This window comes from Pantherophis guttatus, chromosome 1, assembly GCF_059756535.1.
Source record: "Pantherophis guttatus breed Tessera chromosome 1, ASM5975653v1, whole genome shotgun sequence".
In the NCBI taxonomy this organism is placed as follows: Eukaryota; Metazoa; Chordata; class Lepidosauria; order Squamata; family Colubridae; genus Pantherophis; species Pantherophis guttatus.
In genome coordinates this window covers 316,451,536-316,474,671 of record NC_142063.1, presented here as the reverse complement: position 1 = coordinate 316,474,671, position 23,136 = coordinate 316,451,536, and the positions used below count along the sequence as shown (strand labels likewise).

Sequence of the window (23,136 nt, the reverse complement as noted above, 5' to 3'; positions counted from 1 at the left end):
CTTCATAACATTTCCTCTTTAGGAATTTTACTATTAAAAACATTGGAAATCAAGAGACCCACAGTATTATTTTTTTAAAATGAACCTTTTTAGATACACCACTATCTAAGATACCATGCAATCAAATGCATCATGAATTAGGGAAGTTGCTGCTGCTCCATCCGAGTCACTTATAGTAAATTGGGAGGCAGCGGAATTGTGCCATTTTTATAGCTCCCACTCACTCACCCACCCGCGCTCTCGCCCATCCACCTGCTCTCCCTGCCTCCTTAGCCCTTTGACAATCCGCTGTCTCTTAATACCGCCCTTTTCTGATTAAGAGAGAGAGAGAGAGAGAGAGAGAGAGAGAGAGAGAGAGAGAGAGAGAGAGAGAGAGAGAGAAGGGAAGGGAAATATTCAGTCATTCATACCCTAATTAGCCAATCCACGCGCCTCCCTTCGCTAAATCTCTCCTCCTCGGGGTCCCAACGAGCCTATAGCAAACCAGGAGGGCTAGCGCACGCGCGCCTCCTCCTTTTCGTTTTTGTCGCAGTGCAGCGGCTTTCTCTGCTCGAGCCTTTTCTCTCACGCTTTCTTCCGCCCTGCCCTTTCGCGTCTGGTCTCCTAGCAACAAGCGACAGCGCCCTGTAATTGCAGCCCAGATCATTTTTTTTCAGTCAGGGCGCTCCTTGGTTGAATGGAAATGGAAGAGTGGAATAGGAAGGCGTGATGGGGAGGGGTTGATTGCGAAGGAGAAGAGCAGTTTAGAAAAGGGCGTAGAACATAGATTAGAGGTAGACTCCCATGCGCCCAATGACATTTTTGCTGTATCGTCACTTGCTCCGCTAATGTAACTCAGGCCAACCTTCATTAAACATATTGCTATCAAGATGCAAGATGGATGTGGCCTTGCAGCTAGAAGTTAACCTATCTTACCTTGGTCTTTTTTAATGGGTACTTAAAATTTACCTTGCAAGTCAATGTTTGTTTTCTTCAGTTAGAAATCTTATCGAGCTACCTATGTGGCAGCTAAGAGCAAACACAGGCCTGAAAGCATATAAATCATAATTAGAAAATATATTAACCCTATTTTACTTTTATATGCTACCATCACCCAGACTCCCTTTAAAATTTCTCTTGACTGAACATTTTCCACCTGACCAACCTGCTCTTATATGACAAGTTTGGGATTGTGTTACGATTATTGAGACTTTAGTGGCAGATTTGCCAAAATTCACCTGAGATCAATTTGATTTGAGCGAGGCATAGTTCTGGTTATGAAACTCTTGAAGGGAAATGCACTCTGCATATGCTCCAATGTTTCTTGTTCCAAGTAGCAAAATGGGATAACAAGTGGGGATGCCCAATTAAATTCCAGATGAGTGGATAGTACTAACTCTCAATAAGGTAGATGATCCTCTCTCAAAAGTGCGGAGCAGATCTTCATCTCACATTAAAACTATTGTGTGTGCAGGGCAATCTATTTGCAATTTATTTATTTATTTTATTTATTTATTTATCATATTTGTATACCGCCCTACTCCCGAAGGACTCAGGGTGGTGAACAGCCAAAATAAAATACAAAAACATAGAAAAGTTAAAAAACTATTAAAAACAGATTAAATAATTTAGGCTCAGAAAGCAAATTAAAACATCCAATTTATCTAAAAAACATTTAAAACCCAATTTAAAAGCCAATTTAAAAGGGAGAGTTAGGCCAGACCAGCCTGTTGGAATAAAAACGTTTTTAGGGCATGGTGGAAGATGCGTAAGTCTTGGATCCTCCGTATCTCCGGGGGGAGCTCGTTCCAGATGGCAGGTGCCCCCACAGAGAAGGCTCTCCCCCTGGAGGCCGCCAGTCGACATTGTTTGGCCGACGGCAACCTGAGGAGCCCCTCTCTGGGAGTGAACTGGTCGATGAGAGGCTACTGGTGGCAGAAGGCGGTCTCGTAAGTACCCTGGTCCTGAGCCATGGAGTGCTCTAAAAGTGGTAACCAAAACCTTGAAGCGCACCCGGAAGACCACTGGGAGCCAGTGCAGCTCGCGCAGGAGGGGGGTCACATGGGAGCGCCACATCGCTCCCGTCACCACCCGCGCGGCCGCATTCTGGACCAATTGGAGCCTCCGGGTGCTCCTCAAGGGGAGCCCCATGTAGAGAGCATTGCAATAATCCAGGCGTGAGGTGACAAGGGCGTGAGTGACCGTGCATAACGAGTCCCGATCCAGAAAGGGACGCAACTGGCGAATCAGGCGAACCTGATAAAAAGTCCTCCTGGCCACAGCAGCCATATGCTCTTCTAAAGACAGCCGCGAGTCCAGGAGGACGCCCAGGTTGCGAACCCCATCTGTGGGGTTTTACCTTGTTTTATACTAACTACTGAGAAATAAACCTTTTTCTTATCCCTATAGCTTCATGCTAGCTTCTGCTTAGGGATCACTTTACAATGTGATGAAGTAACTGGGAATTTATCTATTAGCTTTTCTATCACAAACAATTCTAGGTGGGCTTTTATATTAAGACGAACAGTTTTTTTAATATGAAATAATTGAAAGGGAAACAATAATAAGGATATAATAAATAATACTAAAATATGATATACTGATATACTAGATTCTGTAACCATTAGGTTCCTGTAATATATATATGCCTTTGTATTTGTATCACACATATTATGTCTTTATATTTGTATCTCCTGTAACAAACATATTCTGTTATTAGGCCTCTGTAATGTATCTAGTATTTGTCAAACATATGTCCCTGCCATTTGACCTGAACCCATATCAATCTTCTTCCTGTTTTTTCTTGTGCCATCTAAGAGCATGGTACGTAACTCCTAGGGATAATTTACATCTCAGCCCTAATTTATGTTTGATCTGGATAAGCTCCTGCTTTGCAGAACCAGGGGGCCAGAATTGGGTTCTAAGCTGATGTCTCTGAGAGTATAAAAGGACACCATACCTTCCCCAAGGTGTGGCTATCTCCTCGCATGCATTGTATCTGTATGTTCTGGATATAGTTCCACCCAGTATTTTGTTTTTGGCCATAAATAAAATCTGCTTTTTTTTTTTGCAAGCCTCGTCTTGAGTCTCTGTCTTTGGCATTCTGGTGACTCAGGTATATTTTGGGACCTTACATAATGATACACGCAAAATTAAAAACAGAGAGAAAATTCAGGCAGGTCATTAATATTTCTGAACTATTTTTCAAACAGTTTCCCTGGAGCAGTTTTTGTGGACATGGCTGTCAAGCTTACAAATCTTAGTCAAGTAATAGAAATCAGGTCCAGTCAACTGGAAGGGAATCCATGACAAAAATGAAATTGTGAGGAATAAGTGCCGACCTGTCATTTTCTCAAAATGAAATTCATCTCATTTCAGCTAGAATAAAGCACAGAATAAAACTATTGGAATGTTCTAACTTTGGTACTGAATGGGAGATAATCTTGCCTGATATAATTGTGTCTGAAAAATTTTATACACATAAACCAGATTATCCAAACAAAACTGTTTTAAGCAGTATTGGGCTGAAGAGTTTCATGACTGGTCTAGACAACAGATTTTGTGACATTTCACCGGCAAATGGTGTTCAGGGCTGACACCTTCAGATAGCAGAACACCTTGCCTGAAGATTGTTACTAAACCCTGAAACCCAACTCTGCCCAACAGATACTGTTAGTGAAAGTCTACACAAGTATATAGAACTGTGCTTATTTATTTACAGTGAGAGGCCCAAGAAACAAATACATGCACAAATAATATTCTATATCAGTTCATTTTTAATTATAAGAAATCGTTTCCAAAGTTCTCAAGCTATTTTTATTGAGAAATATGTTCACATGAATACACAAGTGCATTAGTAAATCTTCCCTGAAATAAACCAATCTACAATGGTAGATTAAAAAAAAAAGAGGGGGGGAGAGAATCTTACATGTATGTTTGTAAGCCTTTTGCAAAGAGTAATATCCATATGGTATACAGTATTTATATATTAAATATATGACATTTATTTCAGTTCCACATAAAATCCTTTCTCAAATCAAATATTTTGCAACTATCAGCATGAATTTAAATTTTACTAAATGTTAGATTGTTACAACATTTTAAAAACATTTTTAAACTCATTATTAAAAAAAAGATCAGTAAGCTTATAGTTAGCTAGTATTGTTCAGAAAAAAAACCTTTTTGCACATTAAGTTTTTAAATACTGCACAAAAATAAAGTGCAAGCTGAAATGTAAATATTGTTTTAATAAAAGTTTTATAACATTGTTCTTTTGGGCAAGTGGGGTGTGCTTAAAACTAAAAAAGTTTTCAACTTAGGATAAAGCCGCATTATTTGTAATAAGTTGACTGACTACTAATTGGACACTGGCTACAAAGTTCTAAGCATTTTGTTCATAAGGAACAACATTCAGAATGCTTTGAGTATTCAATAGGAAGAAACAGGAATTTGGAACACGCATATTGCTCTCTTTTTAATTCAAGGATCAGAAATTGTGACATTGGTACTGATTCCAATTATCATGCAAACTACAGTTTTTTCTTTGGAATCAGCTATCCAAAACGCTTCTTTTTGGAGATATAAGTAAGTTCCACCATAGGCAAGTCAGTTATGGAGATCTAGCAATAGCGGTAGCTATTTCTGAATATATGATTAAATAACTTGGTGATTTGTCTTTATTGGAATGGCAAAGAAGCATATATATTCTAGAACAGATCATTTGAATTAACCTGTTCTTCTGTCTTGAAGTGTAATTTAGAGTTAGCTTTATTTATGTATGTATGTGATTTGATTTCCATAGCCGCCCATCTCAGCAAACAACTCTGGGCAGCTCACAATTCAAAGCATATATTATAATTATTTTTAAAAAAAAACAGTTTAAAACAATAAAACAGTAAAAAGCATTAAAACAATAAGAAACATTAAAATGCTTAATTTGAAGTATGTATAAAAGCAAGATATCTGGGCCTTTAACAATATAGGCAGGAGGTGGGCCCTTGGCACATGTAGCACCCCAGACTCAGGATCATAACCAGGTTTTTAGAGCTTCACAAAAGGCTAACAGGGTTGAGCCATTATAATCTCTGAAGTGAGGATGTTCCACAGAGCAGGGACCACTGCAAAAAAAGCTCACCTTCTAGTCTCTGGCAGCTGACATTCTTTGGCTGACAGGATCTGCAACATGCCCATTCTATTTGACCCGGTTGGATGGGTAAAGACTTAGAAAAAAAAGGCGATCTCTCAGGTCTTACGTGTGAAATCTTTATATAATGTACTGTTTCTTTCATTAAATGTAATAATTTTTACAGCAAATTATTAAAATGTGGCTAATCTATACAGTGGAACCTTGGTGCTCATTTTTAATTGGTTCCAGGAAATGTGATGAGTGCCAAAAATGATCACAAGACAGCTGACACAAAGTTCTAGCTTGGTCATTGAATACCAAACAAATGATGAGTACTGGGACAAATTTTTTTGCATCAGATGTGTTGAGTACCAAATTCAATGAGTTTCAAAGTAGTGGAATACCAAAGTACCACTGTACTGTATTCATTAAAATACTATAAAAAGGGTTATGTACTGGCTTTCTAAAATTAGTGAAGGAAATCTTTTAGTTTCTATGAATGAATAAAGCTGTATTCATTATATAAATGAAGATGTCAGACAGCAGGCAGGAATACATTCTTATGAACTAGGGTGGCAACAGAGAAAACCTGACTTCAATTGCTATTAGGCAAGCTCATGTCATTCATAGGCAAACTCTCCAGGTAGCCTAAGTAAACTTGCAGGTTTATGTAAAAAAACAACAGTATGGACTGATATTACAATGTATCTTTGGCAGGAACCTCCATATAATATCTACATTAGAGTTGAAGGAAATGAATAAGTTACGTTAGATGCCTGCCCTGCTCCATATATTATTGCTTCCAAGTCAGAACTAGTTTTAGCTACAGTTGAAAATCAGAGTTTGACAAATTACAGGAAATATTTTTTTTCTGTCTGAAATAAGAGGTTGAGTTTAGCTCTTGGTGTCTGTGAAATGAATAATGTTACTCTTTTATAAAAGTGTTTAATGTATTAAAAAGCTATGATGTTCTTACTGTTGCAAACTGACCGCAAATTGTAATTAGTAGAGACAATGTGTTATGACTTGCTAAAAGCTCCCTTGGAGACAGGAACCTACACCTTGGGCAAGACCACTATCAGTAAGAAAGGAACGTCCGCGCAAGGTGAAAAGTAAAAGTAAACATAATAAAATAGTTGTTGTTAGGCAGGAAATGTCAAGATCACCCTTTAAAGTGTAAAACAACTTGAAGAATGACTTAGGAGAATAAAGGGGAGTTGGGAGGGCTTCTTTGGCGTGGCGTGCATTGTGTAGGAGTATAAAATGTGTATGTAGCTTGAAAACTGCTTTTTGCACTCTTTAAACTCAATCCATTTGGAAAGGGTCTAAGAGGCCACGCTTGCAATCGCTTTTTATTTTTCTTCATTTTATCTCCAATAAACCTTTGATTTTGTGAACCAGACTTGTTTATGAATTGTGAGGATTAAAATATTTGGGTCTTATATCTCAGAGTGAACAACCAATGATCCTGAATGTCAGAATAAATGGGCTGCTGACATCTAAAAAAAGCAATAACTTTTTGTGGCTTAATGTTTTTCTGCAAAATCTTATAGTATGCCTGATTTATAGTAGAATGGTTGATCCTAAAGCCAACCAATTCATTGTTAAAATATTTTCATTAAAAAAAAAAAATTGATTTATATGCCACCCTTCTCCGGAGACTCAGGGCGGCTTACAATGCGTTAAGCAATAGCCTTCATACTTTTGTATATTTTTATACAAAGTCAGTTTATTGCCCCCACAATCTGGGTCCTCATTTTACCTACCTTAGAAAGGATGGAAGGCTGAGTCAACCTTGAGCCTGGTGAGATTTGAACTTGCAGTAATTGCAGGCAGCTGATGTTAATAACAGTGCTTTTAGTCCGCCGCGCCACCAGGCTCTGGTGGCGCGGCAGACTAAGGGAATTTCTAAGGGAAGGCAGACTAAGGGAATTCTAAGGGAATTTATTTTTGTATAAATCAATAAAATCAAAGTGAAGTGGTTAGGGTGCTGAGCTAGAAGCAGGGAGAATACTTTTAAATCCCCATCTGTCTGAGACCTGGGTAAACTGTTAGATTTTCCTAATCAAATGTACCTCTCACTGCACTGCATAGATATATAAATTTATGCAGTAAAACAGCAGTTGTATATAGACATACAGTAGAAGCTCTGGTCACGACCATAATTCGTTCCATAGCTTTGGTCACAATCTGATCTGGTCGTGACCCAAACCTAATTTCCCGCTCACAAAAAAAAATGGCACAGAAGGGAAAATCGGCTGCTGCCATGTTTGATTGCCACCAGAGTATTGTTTGGGACCAGATTCAAAAATTTTGTGAATTTTTTGGTCAGAACCTGATTTGGTCGTGGTCAGAAGCGTTTGTGACCAGAGGTTCTACTGTACATGGAAGTTCCACTGAACAAGTAGACAGACATAAGATGGTGTCAGCTTGACAAACCATACATAGCTGTGCTGCAAAAATCCGGATGTTGCTATATAAGCAGCAAAAAGATACACAAAGCTCTGTACTTGTAGTCAGCAGACTTTTGCAGCCCATACAGTATATGATACGCCTAGTATCAACAGAGAGAAAAAAGTGTAGGATGGTTTCAGAAATAATCAAATTGTGCATTCAGAATTTGATCGTGTCCTGTCCAGATTTGAGCCCTGCACACAATTTATGCATTCCTTTCCCACTTTTAAAAATTATGAACGACCCTAAAAGAGCTTTTGTTTGCATGAGTTATATTTATCAATATTTACCTTATTAAGTATTAAAACTGACATATTCACTGCTGCTTTTCACAATTGTTTGATGGAATTTTAATACTGTATTATTTTTCAACATGCTGTAGGCTGGCAAATAGTTTTGATTTTGCAAGCAACTTAGATCCCTAGAGTATTGGGATCCTAAAATCACACTTGTCTAATAAATTACTGGAAGGCAAATTCTAAAAAATTAAGTAAACTGAAAAATAAAAATTTTAAACTACTGGGAGCAAAGAATAAAAGAGCCATTATCTTTCCCCACAATATGTCACTTTCAGATTCTTTATTAATGTACTGTCTTTGTATGTCATTCCAATTGCAAGTAACTTTGAATAGCTTACCCGCCAAAACACAATAATTGGATTAAAAATATAATGAACAATATATCCCCAAGGAAACAGTCAAAACAGCAATCAATGATACCTCCAAAATGGACCAGAATTTATATTATTCTCCAAGCTCATCTTGTAAAGCCAGGTCTTATCGGTCTTCTAAATTCTTAGCAAGATTAGGGCTACTTTAATCTCTGGGATCGTGCTATTGCAAAGGAGAACAACTGAGAAGGTCTGCCACTATGGACTTAATAGTCACCCTCTGTAGGGGTCAGGATCTTATCATCTTAAATCTTCTTTTAATATAGTAACCCGCTTTGCTCTAATGCCATACATTTAATAGCGACTATGTAATTTTATTCATCATCATCATCTCAAGAATCTGTGTACATGCATACACACATTCTTAAGGGATAAATACATTGTGGGAGAATGCATTAGGATGTGTAAAATACCATCTCAAATGATTCCATGCCCCAATTAGCCTTATTTTACCTAAATCAGAATATACAAATGTATATTTATCAGAATATATTTTGTGTATTACCTTTTGGGTTTCAAAAATGGTCAATTATAGCAACCAATGCAATATAAAGATGGGTGGAACATAATACCAATAGTAGCACATATTATAGTCGTAAGAGTGGTTTTTATTTCAAATTGATATCCTACTTTTACTGTGAATGTAAGATTCCTAAGAGAAAACAAGGCTGTACTCAAAATTCAATGGAATTTAATGTTTCACAGTTACTCTAAATGCATGATAAAATCTTCACTAAGGGTTAAATCATTATAAACATTTGCATTCTGGCTCCACTAAAGCAAGTATGGTTCAGAGTTATGATTCATACTAACACGCAGAGATATGCTACTTTGTTAGTTAAATAGGTAGCCCTCAATTTACAGCCATATTTGGGACTGGAATTTTGGTCGTTAAGCAGGATGGTTATAAAACAAGACATAATGTGACTGTATCACTTAGTGATCACCTCTTGCTGTTAAGCAAATTTTACTCGTCATTAGCTTAGAACCCATCCGAATCCAAGCTATTCTGGGCTTGGTTCCTCCCATCCCCAAGTCTCAGTAAGATAAGGAATTGCCTCCAACTTCCCTCCATTCACCCATCTCTGCCCTTTTGGCTGCCCTGCACTTTTCTTCCTTTTGTAGCCCGAATCCAGCTCCATATAGGTCAAGGGTGTAGGAAAAAGGTGGACTCCCTCCTCTCTTTTACCTCATGAAGCCAGGTCCACGCAGCCCAGCAGTTAAGCCAGATATGCCTTGTCAGCAGCAGAAACAAGAAGGTAGAAAAGGTGAGCTGGGGCACAGAGTGCAAAGTGACAAGCAGCCAAGAGTAGAGATGGGGGTGGGGGAGGGAGAGATAGCTGGGTGGGAGTACTTGCGGTGCCCTTGCATTCCTAAGTGCACAAATTCTGATCATGTGACCACAGGGGTGCTGCTACAACCAAAACTTCGAACAGTGGCTGAAACAGTGCCTATACTGAAGTAAATTCACATATGATAATGATGGTTGCAAATTCAACTTCCCAAACTTCCCAAGTAATGAAACCTATCAAATTCAAGACTATTCGACTTTTTACTGAAAGTGGATAATCCTTTTTATTAGAATTCAACACATTTATAATAGTAAAATAACAGAAAAATCAAATATTTTAAACCTTGATTTGAAGGTCAGTTACAATCGGGAATCTACCTTTTTTACCACCAGATGCTAGTTTCAGTAGGCAAGAAAAACTGATTTCAGGTACTAGATCCATGTCAATATCTTTACTTAAATTTCCTAGCATATTTTTGGAGGAAAACTGGGGTACCAATTTACATTGCAGAGTTTCATGCAAACCTACAACCGTGTAAATAATAAAAAAATGTGTGCAAATGATTATTCAGGCCTGACCTACCTTCAGTCTAATCCTAGTTTTTCATTTTTCTGGCTTTCAGCTACTAATCATATCAAATTAGAAATTCAAGTATTTTAATTAGAAATTACTGCATTGCTTCTTCACTAAATGAAAAGAATAAAAGAAAATACTCTTAAGGCCCTTAGCAAATTGACTGAACATAAATGCTATGGTGAAAAAAATATTTCTACATTAAGGTACTCTCATCTGAGTTCTTTGTTCTGTACTGTAATTTACCTGGTACAAAACAGTTTAGAATTCTTAAAAAAAGATTTGTAGCAAAACTGCAAATAAAGTGTGTGTAGAAGAGTTTTGATTTAAAATTAAGGATGTCAATTTGTATTTTTCAATTTGGAAATCCATTTATTCTAAGAGAGAGAAAAAATGAGTGTATAATTTTGTTGTATTGTAAGTTCAAAATGTTTTAAGTTATCAGCACTACAGAACTCCAAAGTCTATATATTTCATCCAATACATTTCACCCTGAAGTTAGTTTGTCACTTATCAAACCTTCTTCAAAATAAACTTAGATTTTTATTCTGTCTATTGCAAATGGCATGGTCTCAGTATAGTATTTAATGTGATTTTTATGAGGAAAAGTTTAATCTTCATTCGACTTTTTACTGAATCAATCTGGCTTTGTAAGCAACACCTCACATTTTGGATACATAAGCCATGTTCAACACGCTTACTAGAGCAATTACTACAGATTTACTAAATAGAATGTTAAGTGAAATGACATAGTTGGCATTTGCAAGTGAAGAAACCAACTACAGAAAAACATGTATTTATCATTTTTATCAATCACTAGGCTCAGACTGCATGTGACATGACATAATTAACACACAGATATTGCCAATTTATGCTGAGCTTGAGCCTCTGAAGTATTCTTGACAGAACATGTTTCAGTAAAAAGATAGAGGGAAGTTGTCACATAATTTATCTGGAAGAACAAGTGGCAGCATAGCATTTAACATATAACAAGTAATTTCTAATCCAAATCAAGAGGATTACATCAGGCTTCAAATGCAATGCTATAGAGCAATTTTTAAAAAACCCAGCTTTCATAATGAAGCATATAAAAAGAGATCTATCAGTATATATCCTAGAACTACAATTAAATGGACTTTTTGCTTGTTTTTTTAAGCATATTACATATATTTGTTTCTATTTAGTGGAGACATTAGTTTCAACCCTGTAAGTTTTCCTATTGCTAGCTATCTCTCTGAACCAGAGATTTTCCTTATATCTCACAAAAATGTTGTACAAAAATGACGGACAGAAGGTATAGTCAAAACCTCTGAAAACAGTTTTTCTCAATACATCACAATGCTACTATATGGAGAAGATTCTTTAGACTTCAAAAGTGGCTTCAAGATAGAAGGCTATCTGAAGCCTTAGTGTTGGCTTCTTCAGATCAGAAGTTGATATTTTTACTCTATAGTCACCAATGTTTACAATCACACAATGGACCTTAGCATACTTTACCCAACTGCCTAATGTTCAATGAACCTAAGAGGGTTTACAGCCAATGACAAACTTCCCTATGACTGATGTTACCAGGTATGAATAGCACATTACCTGGATACTGTCAATAACTGTTTTGCTGCTTACTACTGAATGGCTACCCTAAAGTATTATTGGTGGGTACAGTCCAATGCAGTCCAATTGCTCTGATAAATCTTCAAGCATCAAAAATCTTCTTTATTTCCACTAAGAGGAGGAGAGTTTGATCTGAGAGGGGTTTTGTTTGTTTCCACAAAAACAGACTCAAAAGCAGCCTCTTGCTCTTCCAAAACACCAGCAGTTGTGCTTTCTTGACCCAGAGAGGTATTGCTGACTGAGGATTGATGCTCTGCAATCTTCTCTATCTCTAAGGTTTTTTTCCCTTTTCTTTTACCAAGTATTCGGACATAATTAGCTGGTATGAGTCCTGTTGTTTGACCATCACGGCTGGCCAAAAGCCAGCCACGTATCTTGGGTTGTCGTTCTGGTAAGAAAAACAAAACACATGCAATTACCAGAAAATTCTTATGTAATGACAGTGACCTAATAAAATGTATTAGAGAACTTAGGATAGTCAAATTAGATTTATATAATTCTCCTAAGCTTTTCAAATTGCAATGAAAATCTATTTGAAGAAAGATTTAGAAAGATTTAATGTTTATGGTTAGCAATAGTTAAATTAGCTAAAATTAATGTTTAAACAAAATTATAGGACAGTGAAGGTATTTTTTTTAAAGGGACTCACATATCTCAACAACTAAATTTCTATTAGGAATAGAGGTCTTTTAGCTAGTCAAACCCTAACCCCATGATGGTGAACCTATGGCACACATGCCACAGATAGCACACGGAGCCATATCTGTGGGCACGCGAGAATTGCCCTAGCTCAGCTCCAGTGCATGCCGGCCATCTGATTTTTGGGCCTTCCGGGCCCACTGGAAGTTGGGAAACGGGCTGTTTCCGGCCTCCAGAGGGCCTCCGGGGTGAGGGTAGGGGAGGCTGTTTTCGCCCTCCCCAGGCTCCTAGAAAGCCTCTGGAGCCTGGGGAGGCCGAAAAACGGGCTACTAGACCCACCGTGCCATCGCGTGCCAAAAGTGGAGGATGGGGGGCATTGAATTGTGGGTGTGGGCACACGCGTGTGCAACCCTCTCCTGCGCTCCCATTTTTGGCACACGACAGCAAAAAGATTAGCCATCACTGCCCTAACCCATTTTAAAGGTTAGCATAGAAACTGGCAATATGCAGAATTTTCAGTGCACTGCAACTTATAAGAATCCCTGTAACTTATACCAGTTGTCATATTTAATGGAGATTGTCCCTTTTGAACACATTTCAAGGGTAGTACAGGTAGTCCTCAACTTACAACAATTCATTTAGTGACCGTTCGAAGTTACAAGGAGATTGAAAAAAGTGACTTGTGACCATTTTTCACATTTATGACCATTGCAGCCTCCCCATGGTCACATAATCAAAATTAAGATACTTGGGAACTGATTCATACTTATGACCGTTGCTGTGTCCCAAGATCATGTGATCCTCTTCTGTGACTTTTTGACAAGTAAAGTCAATGGGAAGCCAGATTCACTTAACAACCATGCTCCTAACTTAACAACTTCAGTGATTCACTTAACAACTGGGGCAATGAAGGTCATAAAATATTTCACTGAACAACAGAAATGTTGGGCTCAATTGTGGTTGTATGTCAAGGATTACCTGTATATTGTCAAAGTCAAAACGGGATATAATCAAGGTGTGAATAACAGCCAACCAGACTATAGAGACTATAGCTGGTAAATCATATGTACCAGGCACAACTGCATGGCACCATAACTTGCCATTTTTGCCATCTACAAATCCAACAGCAGAAGATCAAGGTATACTCCCATACTATAAACTTGTTCTTTGGGGGGCAGCGCAAGGCTGTCCAGTTTCCTGTCCTCTTCATCCATAGTACCTCTATCTTCCAGGTTTCTCTCTCTCTGTGAGTTATGACTGAATTTACACAATACTGAATGGCTATTTCATAGAGCTTAATGCTAAAGAACAATATGACTCCTGGATTAGTGACTGCTTGTATCATTAACCCCACTATAAAATTATAAAGTTCAGAACTTGAGAAGAGCAGCATTACATGAACAGAAAGTAAGGAAAAGGTACCAAACCAGTAGGGAATAGAAGCAGTACAACCATGATCCTTAAGAAAAATATAGCCAGATTCAAAATAGATATGTTATTGGTGAATTTAACTAGGCATCACCAATTTGCACCCCATTTCCTGTTCGTGTGTGTGTGTAATGCCCTTTAGAGTCCGACCTTAAAAGCAAAGGTTGTCTTGTTTTTTAAATATAATCTAAAAAATATTTTTAAACACACCCACTGCAAAATGGTTGCATTTAAAAATATTAATGCTGGATTGTTGCCTAAATGCAATTTTGTTTCTGATTACTTGATCCCTTCTGGATAAGGAAGGCTTGGGGGATCTGTTGCAGAGTTGTTGTGAGGATTAGATAACTCAAATCAAATCAAATCAATAAAATTACACTATGTATCTGATGGTTAAAGTTGTTTATATCTACTTAGAGTTGGACTACAGCTGTGCTGGTCCTGTAGAGATGACTGGGGTTCAATCTTGTCAAGTTATCTGGGCAGAGTTCAGTTACTCATGAGCAGGTCAATAGAGTCCTTGGAAGGTTAGGTTCTGCCACCTGTGGGTAAAATCCATGCCTCTCCTGCTGGAACCTGACCTCCCAGGAGGTAGCATTAGCTGGGTACAAAGCCTCTTTGGGAGAAGTTGCTGGACCTAGCTGTACTCAATATTTTTTCCCCCAATCTCCAACCTCCCCCTTTTGTCTGAAGATTTATTAAATTTCTATGCCACCCATTTCACTTGATACAGTGATTGAGCAGCTTACAGTATAATAAAAGGTAATCAAATACTAAAAAATAATTAAAATTAGAATAATTGAGTAGACAAAATTGAACAGAAAAGCTAAAACCTAAAATGATGGGTGGCTTGGTGGTGGAAATCTTCAGGATTCCCAGCACAGCATCCAATCCTGGACCATAGCTGAAATTATGTTAAGATTCCCTGCCATACCATGATCAATGCCAATTTTGGTTTATTTTCCTAAACAACAGCTTCACACATCAGCTAAGAATTGCTCTGGTCTCTGGGCAGAAAAATTTGGGAAAAACTAGCAGTCCAGCAAATCCTCTGGTGGCTAGCTAAGACATTGATCTGGGATAAAGAGCACTGCTGGCAACAGTTTGGGGTATCATCTAAGTTATATGCTATGGCTAGCTTCACACAACATGCTCAACCCCATTGCCAAATTAAAAAAGCAGAGTTCTGAGTTCACAGAAACATTAAATCTTTAATTACCCAACATCATTTTAACTTAATCTCACTTGTTACACAAACCAAGCCTCTTACACAAGAGTAAGCCTCTTTACCTATTCTCTTAGGTAAAATATTTCATGGTTATTTGCAGGACCACATTTTTCCAACTACTGTTTCTGCCTGGCTCAACACCTAGTGGGAGTGGGAGGAGGGGGGGCGCACACACTGGGACCCATCCATTAAGCAGTACTATCTGGCAAGGACCAGGATGTGGGTCTTCTCTATTGCACCCTGTTCTCTGGAACATCATACTCCTTAAAAATTGTTTGGCTTTGAACTTGCTGGCATTTCATAAATTGCTGATGACATGGATATTCCTCTAGAATGCAAGTTTGATTGTAGATAGATGAGCCCTCATTGTGGTTTCACTGGCTTTTCTGCGCTTACATGATGTCTCATTGCTCTCAGGTGTCACTTGTTTTGTTATTACTTATTCTTTCATTCTGTTAGTTTTTAATCTTGTGTTGGTTGCCCAGAGTTGCAATTGCAAGATGGGCCACTATACAAGTATACAGTAATAAATAAACTGATATTAAACTATGTTTAGCGTGTATATTGTAAGCCACCCAGAATCACTTCGTGAGATAGGTAGCAAACAAATATAATTAATAAATAAATAAATAAATAAATAAATAAATAAATAAATAAATAAATAAATAAATAAATGTGAATGCATCCTTAGCTACCCTTTTAGACAAGTTTATCTGGGCATATTCCATTGAAAATATGGGATTTAGTTCCAAATAAATCTGGATGGAAATGAACTATTACTATGAGAAAAAAACTGATATAAACTAGTAGATTTGTGGGATGTACTCGAAGGAGCACAGAATGAGTGGACTGGAAGAGATTTTACGAAATTAATGGAAGGGGCCCAAATATATACAGATAATCCTCAATTTATGAGTATAATTAAGACTGGAATTAGTCATAAATTGTGCTAGTCATTAAGTGGGTTACAATGTGACTGCACTCAATTTTACTTTTATGCAAACATGGAATTATTAAGTCCATTGTACCTGATGGGGTTTTTTTGCTAAAAATCCAAATGCCAAAAAATGCAACCATGTGGCCACCCCCCCCCCCCAGGCCACATACTGGTTGTCATAATTTTGAAACTGGGTCGTAAATAGCTCTGAGGAGGTCCACTGTAACTTTGAACAGTCACTAAGCGACTGGTTGTAAGTCAAGGACTACCTGTATAACTTCAAGCCTCCAATTAATATACTGACAGTCAACTAATCTTAATAGTGCAAATCCAGAGACTTCTATGAAAATATGTGAACAAGGACCTTCTTTATTGATAAATATTTGCAAGCAAGTGCCTCTGCATCTATGAGATAAAAAAAAGTTTTCTCCTAATTTCTCATTAACTATTTAATTGATCCACAAAATAAATATCTTTTCAGTTTTGATTTCTACACACTGCTCAGAAATTTGAGAATGCTGGACTCTTTTAAAACAAACTTATTTTACCTTTGGGTGCCAATTTTAACATTTCACCTGCACGGAAAGAAATCTCTTCTTCTGAAATAGCATTGAAGTCATATTCTGCTCTTCCAACAACATGATCATCCTCTCCACTGGCCCAGTCACTGGAAACTGTTTCACAGAACAAAGATTAAGTAGTTCAATAACCTTGCTGGTGAGTGTGCAATCCCTGAATTTATTGAGAGGCATGATGTAAGAATAGTCTTTAGAACTAAATACAGGAAATCCACTTCAAACTTTTGCAAGCCACTCTGTAAATAGTTAAAAAGTTAGAAATGTAAAGTTTGCACAATACATGGCTAATATTTATGGTATATCAATGAAATGGAAACAAAACTCCGATTTTTATTTTTTCCAAAGTTGTCCAAACAAGTAATATAGAAATCTGTCTCCAAATTCCTCTGTAAAAGACTGGATGTAAATTAAATAAATAAACAGATTAAAGTTTAATATCCATGGAGTTATGCCTATGAAACTTAGTCTCTTTTTAATTTCTTGCAAATTCTATACAAATCCATTAAAATAGTTCAGATCTCCAGTATTCCTGATCTTGATCACCTATTTTTAAATCTTGGAAGCAGCTACATTTAAAACAATCAATTTGATTTTTGAAAAGCTTTGCAGAAGGCAAGAAAACCACTTGAGATCCAGTTTATTCATAGTTATACACTAAATTATGCCAGTCCTAGTAATAACTTTTAAAATTAATTAATGTTGGCCTTTCCCTGTCATTATCAGTCATTTTAGGAAATGATTTTAATCTCTCCCAGTTTTTATTTTATGCTTTTATAGCTTCTCTAAAATGCTTTGTGATTCCTAAACTATGAAGTTGTAAATAATTCATTTAATAAATAACCTATTCCCGCAATTATAGAATCATGACATCAAGATTCTATTAACTATTCATAGATGAATGCATTGGTTTCTACACACATACAGACACATATAGACCTTGACTTAAAACCATAACTGAGTGCAAAATTTAATAAGTGAGATATTTGTTAAGTCAGTTTTGCCCCATTTTACAACTTCTCTTGCCATAGTTGTTAAATGAATCATTGCAGTTGTTAAGTTAATAACCGGGTTGTTAAGTGAATCTTGCTTTCCCATTGACTTTGCTTGTCACGTCATAAAAGGGGATCACATGACCCTGGGACATTGCAACCGTCATAAATATGAGTCAGCTGCCAAGCATTTAAATTTTGTTCACGACCATGGGAATGCTGCAACAATCATAAGTGTGAAAAATGGTCATAAGTCACTTTTTTAGTGCCATTATAACTTTGAATCACTAAATGAAGTGTAAGTCGAGGACTACATGTGTGTATATGTGTACGTATATACAAGAACATTAAAAATTCTCTGTGTGCGTATGTGTGTGTATACACACACACAGAGAATTTTTAATTGTTTAATTATTGTTGCATCCTTAAAAACATTTCTAACTTTTAAAACTTTTAATTCTAAAATTTTAACTAAAATTTTAATTTTTTAAATTGTAAATGTTAAATTAAAATGAGTCTCTTTATGAGGGAGATGAGTGGTTAAGGTTAATACACACACACACACACACTGCTCCGAGTCCCTCTGAGGGAGATGAGTGATTTAGGAATGTAAAATGTAAATAAATAGAATTAAAATAAAACAAACACACTTGTCATATTTGTCACTAAAGGCTGTCTGATTCAGTTTTTTAATTTAAACAAGATTTGAAGCAGTTTGCAAACCTTACTCATTCTTAATACCCCACAGCTGAAATATCAGAGGACAAAAGATAATGCTTCTATTTCAAATCAAACAGAAATCTTCTTTACCTGTTTCATCATCACTGTAGGTAGATAGTAGTTTCCATATAAGGTAGGGGCCGCCTAAAACCACAGCAAAGAATAGGAAAATGGGCCAGGATTTTGCAGAGTTAGCTGCCTTATCTTCCGGACCTATGCAGGCCACAGTTCCTTTGCTTTCTGCCCACAAATCATCATTCTCTGAGCTCCGTCTCATACCCAGTAACCTCTGCAGCCATCTGTAGAAATACCTTATAGTTCTGACTAATGCAAAGGCTGAAAACACCTTGGTAAAATGTATTTTGAGCCTGGAAAAGTGATTGGCAACATCCAATACAGCTCGGAAACTGTTGTAGACAGCTGAAAATGTAGCATCCATCATCATGCTGACAGAGGCAAAGGCATGGACTATGCTTTCAATGGACTGAAATGCACCCCGGCTGCTTTCCTCAGCTTGCTGAACAAACCGACTGGTAGGAATATCATCCATTCGAAAACGACTGTAGCCCAAGCCACCATATCCATAATTATATGGGCTGTAACTTCCATAAAAAGAATTCCCATATGTGCCATAGCCTGAAGAAAAAGAGCTGCCGTATGCAGGTCTGAAGGTATTCAGAGCAGTGCTCCCGGTCTGTTGTGAAGGCCTTGGCAGAATAGGAGGCGGAATACGAGTGAGCGTGGGCTGTCCAGGTCTAGTCACTTGACTGATTCCTACATCAGCAGATCTAAAATTCAGAATTCTTCTGTTAATATATAGGATAATTCTTAAAGGTAAACATAATCATAACCACTCCGTCTATGTTTACAAATTCATGCTAACTATGCCTTATATACCATTTTTAATTGCTCCTACCCAGTCAGAGGATTTAAAATTCTTTTTAATATAAATGTTTAATAAGCAAACAAATATTGACTCAGACTTTTTCAATATAAATTACTTCTTCTAGCAGGAAAGTGTGAAGGAGTAAGACTGAAACTTGACACTGACATAAACATGGTCACGAATGAGTGTAAACCCCAGGACAAGATTAAATGCATCCTAGAATACTGAAAAAACTAGCAAAAGCTCTGACAGAATACTTATGTATTAGCTTTGTGAAAACCTGGAGAACTAGTGAATCAGTAGATGACTGGAGAGCAACCATCCCTATATTTGTAAAGGAGAAAAAGGAAGATTCAGCTAATTACAAATCAGTCCATCTGATATTTGATAAGATTCTAAAGCAAACCATAAAGAGATAAATTTTGAAAACAATGCAGCAATTACCACACAAGTTAGCATTGGTTTGTCAAGAACAAATTTCACTTCATTCTTTCGATTAGGTGATCTTAACAGATTGTGGAAATGCTATATGAATAATATACCTTTACTTTGAAAAAAATACTAAGTAACATAGGTCATGTTAATTTGCAAGCTAGTTAAGTGTGGGCTGAATGGCATTATAGTAGATACATTTTTGACTCAGGAATTATACTCAGAGAATGACTCATCAGAGAATAGTTTGGCATCAAGTTGGGAGGGAGATATCAAATTAGGTACTATAAATGCTCAGCCCTAGATTTTCCAATTTTCAAATTTTTCATTCCTGATTTACAGAAGTTTTATTTATTAAATTTATACTGTACATTACGTTATATATCCTTAAGTTGAGGATCTTCAAATTGTGTGGGAAGACCAATTCGTTAAAAGATAGAAATACAAATCCAAAAGATTGTTAGGTGGAGAAATAGGCTAAAATTAACAGAACAACAAGTAGGTGTGCTGCCTGCTATTGAATATTCTTGCAAATCCTGGATTTTGGGGACAGCAGGTCTGGCTGTGTTGTCTCATCTTGGATATAATGGGCACTAAGGCCTGGCTGACTCTCTTTAAGACGTTTCTGTTGTTCTCTCTCATTAGTCTTCCCTGGTATTTGCAAAGAAACTCTTGTCATTAATTAAGGATATTATCACTAATAATTCAATGGTTGTCCCTTTTCTATTTCTTTTCGCAGAGAAAAGATGCAAGGCAATATTTAGGTGGACTGAGATAATCAATCATGACTGCTGTTAGGAGGCAATGTGGGATAAACTATGTTTGTTTCTCCCTCATGTACTCTCTCCACTAGAAGATAGAGTGGAAAAAAGAATGCACAGGTTGTATTTTTGTTCCATTAAGATTAATTCACTGAAAGTGATGCTTGCAGGAATTTGTTTTCTTTAAGTTCACCTTAAGGAGAACTTTCCTTCCTTCCACTGGTGTACAGAATAGGAGAAGAGAAGAATACCCTTTAGTCACAAGTGCTTCTTTCTGCTACTCCTCTATCTGGCTTTTACTCTCACATGAGGCATAAGAAACAATAAAAACAAACAAATTAAAGGTAAGGAAGAATGAACATGAATTTACTTTAAAAGTAAAAAGTGGATTAAATATAAGGAAGTCATAATGTATTAATTTATATGTTTTGTTCTGGTTTCATTTACTTTTTGAAATATACCAACAGAGAACTGAAATGCCAATGTGATCTTTGGCCCAAGAAAGTTTTGCACTGCTGCTTTAAAGTATTACAAATAGATTGTTCATTTTATTTCAGAATTAGTTCCACTGATACTTTAGTCCCAGTAATACTTTCAAGTAAATAAGAACTGGTTTTTAAAATGATTTTACGTAACAAAGGAATTTCAAGTGAGTAGTGTTGCAGGTTGAAATCAAAGGTTAATTGCACAATTGTTTGTTTTCATTTCTACCCATATATATTACAATATGTATCTGAAACAAAAAGGCAAACCAGACTGGCACTTCCAAAATGTCCCAAAAACCAAAGTTATTTTTTAAAAAGAGAAAACAGGAGAAGGGAACATCTGATTGTAGCTGGACTCAAATATATGTTTAAGACTGAGGGCATCCAAGGAGTGATCAGGTTTCTTTTGGGCAAAACATTGTATACAAATTTCAGCTTCTTAACTAAATGAGGACACATTTGTGGGTGAACCAATTTAAATAGGTTCTATTCCTATATACATAGATGAATGAAATTAAAAATCTGAAACAATTCATTCCTTCACAGAACAATCCTTAGACAAGGTGCTGTCTACTTTATGAAATGAATAAAGGAAAATTGTGCATTTATATGATTTTAGACTGCCACAGTCATGTGATTCTCACTTGTTTACAGTAAATAAAACGTCCATTATATAACAAAAATATTCGTAATTGTCTTAAAATTGGAGCACATTAAAACCTAAGCTATTCAAATATGATATCCTAGTGTAATCTCTGCACAGTATCTTTACAACAAAATTCTATACACTGACATAAATGTTAAGACTGACAAAACTTAGTTGTCTCTCAAGTTAAAGTCTGGAAAGAAATGCAGCATATGCAGGTATATTATGCAATCTTAATTATGTAGAGAACATAGGTAGGAAGCAGTAAGAACTGCTCTACCACACCTGTTTAATGGAGAAGAAGGGAGAAGTGGGAGGAAAGCAAGTATGTCCTAATAGGTGTAAACCAGCACAGTATGCAATCAACAAGCTGTTGCATTTTAAGGAAGGACAATCCCACTGGAAAAACCATTTTAAATTAAAATCAAATTAATTTTCAGAGCAAAATTTAAAACTGCACAAAACATAACCCACCAACTCAGCATTCGTTCAGATATACTCACACAATCCAGACAAACATGCAAAACTGAGAAATTCCAAGAAAGAAAACAAACATTTACAATGAGGCCATGTTTTAACCTCCCGCCCCCCGAGCAAAAAAAAAAAAAAAAAATCCTTAGAAGTAAACCCGATTGAGGGAGGGGAGAAGAAAAAAGAAGAACGCCTGAATTCGTGGGGAAAAACTATTTTTGCCTTGAGTTGGAGGACAATTCGTGTAAAATACAAGTAATGAAATTTGAGGGGGGGGGAATCCTTCTTCATCTGCTAGACTTCCACTAATCCTCCGTCCTAGAAGACGGAGTAAGACAGTTGTCCCTCTTTTGCACCCTCATCTAACTTAATAACCGAGTGAATCCGGGGCGGAGGTTTAGAGAGCAAGGGGGTCTCCAAAAAATATTTTTTTTCAACGACCACCACAACTCATAGCTTTGAACGAAAGCACCTAAGCATGCGCAGAGTGCTTTCTTTTCCCACTAAAAAAAAAAAACCCTCCCCTCCCCCCTTTCCGTGGATGGTCCCGTTTAAATAGTAACAATTAAGCTCCGAGGTGGGCCAGCTCTTTCTTCTCCTGGGCTCTTTTCCTCGCCCGCCTTGCACCCGCAGCCACCACCAAACTTACAGGCGCCGGTTCTCCCACGGCTTGGGAGGAGGCGGTTGATTGGCCGCCATCGCCACGCAGGAGACCCTCGGTCGAGCGCTGCTGCTCCTGCTGCTTTGGAGAGAGCCGAGCTATCGAACTTACGCCAGAACCGCGCCGGCTTCCTCAGCTCGCGCGACGAGAGGGTTCGATCGACTATTTCTGCCTGCGAAGCGTGCTCCCTATTTATTCAAGTCAAAGAGAAGCGCGGAAAGGAAAACCTAGCAGCACTTCCGCAAATATACCTCCACGTTTTCATCGCTCCGTTGCCTTAAGTTTTCTCATTTATTTGAAAACGACATTAAGGCAGGGGTGGGCAAATGTGGCCCTTTTACAACCTGTGGACTTCAACTCCCAGAATTCCTGAGACAACCAAGCTGTCTCAGGAATTCTGGGAGTTGAAGTCCACAGGTTGTAAAAGGGCCACATTTGCCCACCCCTGTATTAAGGCAACATTTGACAATTAATCAGTGGAACAGCCTGCCTTCAGAAATCGTGAGCGCTTCATCACTGGAAGGTTTTTTAAAGAAGAGGCTGGACAGCCATTTGTTCGAAATGGTAGGGT

At 37.4% G+C, this 23,136-nt stretch overlaps 2 protein-coding genes across 6 annotated transcripts in view; both read right to left on the bottom strand.

The window, feature by feature from the left end:
* SANBR (SANT and BTB domain regulator of CSR) overlaps window positions 1–604 on the bottom strand; it is a 35,224-nt gene extending 34,620 nt beyond the window's left edge. Inside the window, exon 1 of one of the 5 annotated variants that reach the window (XR_015731582.1) lies at window positions 411–601. The gene's annotated coding sequence lies outside the window, so the exon portion shown is untranslated. Of the gene's footprint in view, window positions 1–62; window positions 391–410 lie in introns of those variants that run through there. The other 4 variants (XM_034427306.3, XM_087883299.1, XM_034427302.3 and 1 more) reach the window with 4 other exon arrangements.
* Window positions 605–9,777: 9,173 nt separating this feature from the next.
* PEX13 (peroxisomal biogenesis factor 13) lies at window positions 9,778–22,915 on the bottom strand. Its single transcript, XM_034427311.3, has 4 exons — window positions 22,554–22,915; window positions 18,314–19,011; window positions 16,485–16,610; window positions 9,778–12,092 (listed from the first exon to the last, which is right to left on the bottom strand). Exons 1-4 carry the CDS (start codon window positions 22,601–22,603, stop codon window positions 11,794–11,796), a joined length of 1,173 nt encoding a protein of 390 aa, XP_034283202.2. The 5' UTR covers window positions 22,604–22,915; the 3' UTR covers window positions 9,778–11,793.
* Between the last annotated feature and the right edge of the window lie 221 nt (window positions 22,916–23,136).

Coding starts and splice junctions, on each gene's coding strand:
- PEX13 (XM_034427311.3), bottom strand. CDS start 22,603: ATGGCGGCCAATCAACCGCCTCCTCCCAAGCCGTGGGAGAACCGGCGC. Junction 19,012..22,553: donor CCGTGGGAGAACCGGCGCCT/GTAAGTTTGGTG, acceptor TCTGAATTTTAG/ATCTGCTGATGTAGGAATCA. Junction 16,611..18,313: donor CTACAGTGATGATGAAACAG/GTAAAGAAGATT, acceptor TCTGTGAAACAG/TTTCCAGTGACTGGGCCAGT.